At 39.5% G+C, this 7,259-nt stretch overlaps 1 protein-coding gene across 1 annotated transcript; it reads right to left on the bottom strand.

Annotated features, from left to right (window-relative positions):
• Window positions 1-2,100: 2,100 nt before the first annotated feature.
• On the bottom strand, window positions 2,101-4,095 carry LOC122646354 (transcription factor TCP7-like). Its single transcript, XM_043839900.1, has 2 exons — window positions 3,090-4,095; window positions 2,101-3,041 (listed from the first exon to the last, which is right to left on the bottom strand). Exon 1 carries the CDS (start codon window positions 3,988-3,990, stop codon window positions 3,181-3,183), a length of 810 nt encoding a protein of 269 aa, XP_043695835.1. The 5' UTR covers window positions 3,991-4,095; the 3' UTR covers window positions 2,101-3,041; window positions 3,090-3,180.
• Window positions 4,096-7,259: the final 3,164 nt, after the last annotated feature.

Genomic DNA, 7,259 nt, shown 5'->3' with positions numbered 1-7,259 from the left:
TTCTAATTTTCGGCCTAAAATAGGAATTGAAATCAAGTAGGAAACGACTTCAAAAAAGAAACTGAATAAACCTACATATCTATTTCCCAAAAATAAAAATATTGTAAAATTACAAGATATTCCCAACCCTCATACGTATAACTAAATCACCAAATTTCAACAATTAAGCATTTTTACAATAATTGTATAACAAAAAGCAAACAACAGCACAAAAATAGAAACAAATTTAAAGTTTCAACTATAATAAATCCCTTGACTCACCAACTAGGGGTTCAGGGGTTTTGAGCTGAAGGCTCAACTAAAAAGACAGACAGATTTTTGTATTTCATAAAGACATTGGCAGTAAATAATCATGTATTCAATGGGGGGAAAAGAATGGAGGAAGAAATAGGAAACAGGGCATGGGATGCAGTAAAATTAAAAACTCAATCAGAACTAAAAATTTAAAAAAAAAAAAAATGGCCTGAAACCAAATATGAACCAAAGATAGCAACATTGCATCTAAACAAGGGTAATACATTATTATTCAAGAAAACAATTAGATGCAAACAGCATGGAGAGAGAGAGACTAAGCAAAAAGAGAGGCTGAAGAAAGAAATGTTTTGGAACATACAATTCCTCACTTTTTCCTCCTTTTCTTTGTTTTCTTCCTGTCTTCAACCGGTTAAATGTCAAAGTTTAGATTTCAGATATTTTAATAGATATGCGGGAAACTAGATACAGTCAAGAAAAGTCATTAAGCCTCTAAGAAACTAAAAACTCATACATACATGCAGAATTCGATTGATTTATGTCACTTTCAAGTTTCCCACAGAACCAACTTGAAAACTAAAACAAATTCTTTCAGAGCCATTTTGAAACAATGAAGCAGGTGGACAAAGTTTAGCATTCCCACGAGGAAATTCCATATATAGAGAGAGCAGCATCTCAAAGGTGCAAATGAAATCTTTGAGCACAATAGATTCTGCTGTTATACAGACCTTTACGAAACCAAAACAGGAATTTTCAAAATTGTTTCCAGAGAGCAGGACTATTCCATTAGATTAGTGATAGATAAGTGCAGAAAGGTTTCACTACTATTAAGGCCATTAGCAACTCACACAAGCAGGTATCTGAAAAAAATGAGTACTTCTGCATTGAGTAATCCTGCTCACAAAGAAGAGCAGAAGATGCAACAATTTTTAGTCCCAATACCTGTCATCACTCAAGACCACACCCATCAAATATGGATTCTTCCTTTACTCCCGATCCACCAACCTTCTCCTGCTCCTCTTTTCCAACTGCAGGGAGAGTAGCAGGAATGTTTGGTGTGGACACTAGCAACAAGATTTTCTATGAAACAACTTAAGGATCCAAATAGGTCAATTTGCTTTTTAATGTCCTTTCTCCTCATAAATAAAATCATATAGGTGAGATCTCGTCCAAAACCAGTCTAAGACTTACCTGTGTACAATAACACCAATACCACGTAAGAGTGCAACTTCAGGATCAACTGAAACATAATGATTAACGACTCCTGTATTAGACTCGGACTGAAGATCAAATCCCTGTACAATCAAGCTGCCCTGGCACAGCCAAACCATGTTCTGGTTCATGAAAGGGAGAAGCACAAGATAGGTGGCACAATCAACCCAACTGAATAAGATTTTTGGCCAACATTGTCCATTGGCACTTAAAAGATTTGTCTCCAGTGATGATTTATACCTCATTGGCCGTCATTTAAAAAGCAAGGAACAAAGTGGGAACATGATATTACGATTCTTACAGTCCAAGTGAGTTGAACTCTCAATTTCTTATTTTCTATCGTGACCAAGAGTTGTACCTTTTCGTCAAAATGAAAATTCACCAAAAATTAGTTCATTTCCAAATGTCAATTTTGATCCAAAGGATTCTCATTAATAGCTCAAATGATAGGATACTCCCTCATAAGTCCTCCATAAGAAACAGTGGGAAAAAATGAACCCCAAAAGAAAAGGGAGAAAAAAAGAATCCAATTCCAGTACGTTGGGCACTGCAAATAAAATAAAATTAGGATGGAATGATTCATATTTACATTGCTGAAAGGAGCACAACACACAAAATGGGCTGAGCAGAAAAGGGAAGAAATAAACAGACGTACATTTTATTCACACTGCAGGCACCCCAAACAATCCATTACATACACAAAACCCCATTATTGTCATGCTGATAAATCTAAGAAATGCTAAAAAAAATCAGATTAATAGAAAAGACGAGATCTTACAAGCATGGACCAAGAGCATTTCCGCAGCAGTCTTCATCAAGTCCTCGACATGAACATAGAGATCACGGGAGATAGAGAGCGTGAGGACCCCAGTTGCAGAGATAAACCCAGCACACATGACGCAGCAAAAACAATGTAATTCTTCTCTCGCAATTAACCAAAATGGCAGCTTGGAAATCTGCTCTAAAATCAGGATCCCCAGAGAAAATAATTCCAGCTACACCAAGGTAAACTTCAATGCTCATGTAGCAGCTTATCACCATGGTAACAGTAGCCCAGAAGGAAAATCGAAAATAATTTCAGAAGCACAATTACCCTGAACTCCTATTTCGCCACCCAGAGAGCTAATCAAACCACTTCATCAGAGCCCCATTCTGCAAAACAACCTTCAAACATCACAAACCCCCAATGCTCATTATGCAGCAGCAGCAGCAACAACAGAAACCACCTTGCCCTGAACCAGGGAAAGCGAGAAAGAAGAAAACCACATCATCCACCATTAAACAAAAGCCAATTTTCAATGATCCCAAGTTTCTTCTCTGGCTAACCCTTCATAGTTAATACTCAAGGAAGCAGCAAAAACAAAACACAAGAGTCCCTTCCAGTGAAGATGATCGCCAGGGTCACAAAAAACAAAGCCCCCCCTTCCTTGCTCACTCTCCCTTCAATGAAATAAACTTCAAACCCTAAAAGACTAAGGAAATACACAGAAGAAGAAAACTAAACCCTAAGATTCAGAGAGAAAGACAAGCAAAGTGCTACTAACAACCCCTAATCGATTGCATTCATAATTTTTCATCCAAATTTCCACAAATACTAATCCTTCTTGAGTACTACCCTAACCCACCAACTAAAATCCCTAACCATTACCCGTAATAACAACCCCAAAACCCACACACACACAAACTCAAAACACAAACACACGAAAGCAATACTAATCAACGAGGCTCATCATCTCTTCTCCCCGACGAAGCCGAAGCACCAGATAACGAAGCCAGCAAATTGAGATGCCCTTGAGTGATCGGCAGGTAATTACCAACCCTCGCTGCCGATGCCTCTCCCATGGGTTGCTGTCCAAACCTCCCAGCCATCACCGTCTGCTGCGAAGCAGCAACCACCGCCGCCTGCGTTGGCACCACCATCTCGTGCGGTGCAGCAGCGAAGCTCCAAACCTGGCCGAAATCTGACCGAGCCGGAAGAGCCCAGAAACCACCGGCAGTGGGACCCACGCCGCCACCACCAGCGGAGGAAGCAGCGCCGCCGCCGCTGACGGTGGAGTCTTCTTTGGGAGATGCATCATCATCATCATCATCGTCATCATTCCTGAGTCGCTTGCCGAGGATGAAGGGTGTAGGCCCCAGCATGGAAGGCGTGGGTTTCTGGTCGAGAGCGGCGGAGACGGAATTGTTGGAAGAGCCTCTAACGGAGACGGCTACCGCGGAGAAATTGGCAGGTGTAGTTCCGGTACCAGTTGCGGCAATGATGGACGGTTCAGCCTGGCGGAGAAGCCACTCTATGGTCTGACCGTCCGATTTGTGGCCCAACTCACGAGTTAGTTGGAAGACCCGAGCGGCGCAGATGATCGGCATGCGGATACGGCGGCCGCGGCCGTCGACTTTGCTGTGGCGGTCTTTTGCCGGCGGTTTCTTCACCGTTAGTGCACCATTGCCGGGAGGCTGCTGGCGTTGTGGGTCCATGAGGGCACCGTTAGCTACGCCGTTAGAAGCGCCGTCTGTGTTCGACATCATTCGCCGCTGCTCTACTGCTCTGCCGTGAGAGAAAGACAGAAAGGGAAGGGGTGGGCTATGCTAAGATGAGCTGGTGGGCGATAAGTTGTTGTTGTTCAGGTGTTAGAGAGAGATAAAGAGAGAGAGCGTGCGTGTGAGTAAGTGAGTGAAGGAAGGGTTTTGGGTAAGCGAGGGGGAAAACTGGAAAGAAGGGCTCTAATCATTGAGCGGCAGGAACGGGTGGAGACAGGCGGAAGGGCACATGGGAAGGTGGGGCCCACTACGCACAACCCCTCACCCTCTTGCTTCTTTGGGTTCTTTCACTCACTCACACACTCTCTCTCTCTCTCTCTCTCTCTCTCCTCTGTAATGTGAAATGGTCAGTCGTCGGGACTGACAGCAGGTTACCTGCGAAATTACGGAAAGGCCTCCCTAAATGGTTTTTACTTCTTCAAGTGCGAAGTTCGAAGAAGGCACGGTTGAAGGAACGAGGTTTGGTCGTGTTAACTAGGGACTTGTAGTTGATAGACAGGTCTAATGATGTTTTAACCCTTACAATGATTATGAAATTACAAAATTACCAATCGAATAATGAGAACTATCCTTTTGGATAATCTGGCCCCAATTGGCCAATTGTTTATTACAGGCTGGAGCTGGACTGGACAGACCAGGGGAGTCCAAATTCGGATCGATGCGATTGAACCGATTGAAATCGGTTTGACCGTTTGACATTGGGTTTTTTTTTTTTTAATAAATCATTTAAGGTTGTGTATGACAATGTTTCTGTTCTAAAACTAATAAATCACTGGGTTTTATATGCTTTGAGACCTAATTTTCATCTTGAATATCCATTTGCTAATTGGTCTTTGCTTAGCTATTCTACTTGATTCTCAACTTCTCAGCATGAGGTGGGATCTAGAAGTTTCTATTTAGATTTCTTATTATTTTATAGGAGAGAGTTTTCATACATAGCCATGAAAGAAGTATGATTGTGTACAGTACATGATCCCGTCCTTCTAGGTTGGGTATGCTAAGTGAAGTATAATGCTTCACTATTGTCAATTGGCAGTGGGTTAGTCCATGTGGTAGAGGACCCCATATACATTTTAGTTGCCAAATTTTAATCCAAAGCAAGTAAAGTTGATCAAACTTTGATTCAAAGTTTTTGTAAGCTTACCAAAATGTCATTAAATGGAGATTAATATAAATACACAATGACATCTTTTACAATTTTAGCTACGTCCTCTACCATATGTACACCGTGTCGATCTACAACGATGTCGACCTTTGAGAATCACACAACTATCACGAGAACTTCTTTATACATAATATATCCGACATTAAACCATGTAATGTTCTCAAATGATTCAAAGTCTAATACACACAAATGTGTACCTATATCTGTATCTAGAATCTCTGTTCTCGTAAATATACAATACGGTCGACATAAAACCCAACTCTGTCCCTAGTTGCAAATATTTTGAGGTGATACCTTTAAATACACAATTGCTCATAAAGTAAAAATTAATTAAAATTTAAATTATTTTATTTTGGATTTGATTAACACAATATCCAACAAAAACAATGATTTCAAGCCCCAATGGCCAACAGAATATTTAATATTTGTTTGCATTGAATGCAAAATCATTAGTGAATCACACATCATATAGTAAGGATGTCAAAATGAAATCGAAAACTAAATCGAACTGTTTATATTGAAAACCATGAAATTATTTAATAAATGGTTTAGTTTTGACTTTAAAATTGATACCGTTTAGTTAAATGGTTTAAATTGAACAAAACCATTTAAACCGTTTAGATTGAGACAAACATTAGTAATATGTAATGACAATAATTAAGTATTAATGATAATAATAAATAATTAATAAATATATAATGGTAAAAATAAACAATTATAAAAAAAAAAACATATAAGAATTCAATTTATACTTCCATTTCAATAAAAAGAAAAGTAATGTTTGAAAGTTAAAAAATCTTATAAAATCGATTAAACCAAAATCGTTTATAAATGATTTCAATTTCACATGATTTCGGTTTTAACATGTGAAACCGTTTGGTTTTGATTTTACCCCAAAAAAATTTGAAAGAAATCGAACCGTTTAGCACCCTTGCCATGTAGATCAAAATGACAAAAAATGCCCTTTTAGAACCTGGAATGTGGAACCTGTTAGAATTGTAAAACTGGAATCCATATAATTATGTAAAGTTTAAACACCAGGACATTACGTGTACACCGTGAGCACAACGGGACAGATGCAAAACACGTGTAACACACGTGTGGGACCCATCTCCTAGACATCTCTATCTACTGTCTCTCAAAAGTAAGGCCTGATTGGATTGAGACCCATTTCTTGACTCTAATGGAGTCTTTCTGATTGATTTGCCCTTTATCTGATTCTTTGTACTCTTCTTTTAAGCCCCATTATCACCAATCACAAGTCATGAAAAAGCACCTTTAGGGTTATTTTTGTAAATGCACTAAATGCTTAAACTATTTCTATTGACTTCCTCTTGGGAAACTTATGATTCCTATCCGAATAAGGTGGGCCCGAGGAATCTGCTAAATATCTACAAGGGCCCCCTTATTTCTTCAAATGCCCAGCAAGGACAATAAATATGGAATCTTTGCTCCGCACAACCTTATCCAGTACATCTCAACTCATCTTAGACAACCTATGTCACCATTTTGATGACTGTTGATCACTTGATCTTCATTGACAGACCACCCTGTTTGAGCAATAATAGCTATTCATTCGGAATCAATCCAACCTACAGAAAAGAACCTAAATATGGACGGTCAGATTCTTCCGTGAGTCAACTTTACAGTCAAAGTGTGGTATCTCATACTATCTTGGGCACCCCGGTGACGGGTGTTCCTTCAATCATCGCGCACTGTGTAATGTGGGCCTGCGTGGGCCGCATATGGGAATACAAGTAATGTCACTAAATTATACCTTCCAATGATTACATCCCATAAATAATTCAAAATTTTAATTGATTAATGGGAAGTGTTCTTAAGAAAAGGACAAAAGAACTCTACCCGATCGTGTAGTCCTTGCACCAGCATGATAGCTAATGAAAGTGTTCATCAAGGCATTAGTTTGGTTGCAATTTTTGATTGTCAGGGTTAAACGGTCTTTTCATTCACAAAGGCATTGGTTTGTGTCTAGGCGCAAGAACCATGTTAACCACACACCCAATTAGAGTTCTTTTTTCCTAAAAAAATAATAAGGGAAAAAGATCATGGTTTGATCGGTTGGCTCTTGCAC

Source organism: Telopea speciosissima, chromosome 11 (genome assembly GCF_018873765.1).
Source record: "Telopea speciosissima isolate NSW1024214 ecotype Mountain lineage chromosome 11, Tspe_v1, whole genome shotgun sequence".
In the NCBI taxonomy this organism is placed as follows: domain Eukaryota; kingdom Viridiplantae; phylum Streptophyta; class Magnoliopsida; order Proteales; family Proteaceae; genus Telopea; species Telopea speciosissima.
Note: the sequence above shows the minus strand (reverse complement) of the source record. Positions and strands in the feature narration are given on the sequence as shown.

Bases quoted from the DNA above. Each gene is read 5' to 3' on its own strand.
- LOC122646354 (XM_043839900.1), bottom strand. From the start codon at position 3,990: ATGATGTCGAACACAGACGGCGCTTCTAACGGCGTAGCTAACGGTGCC.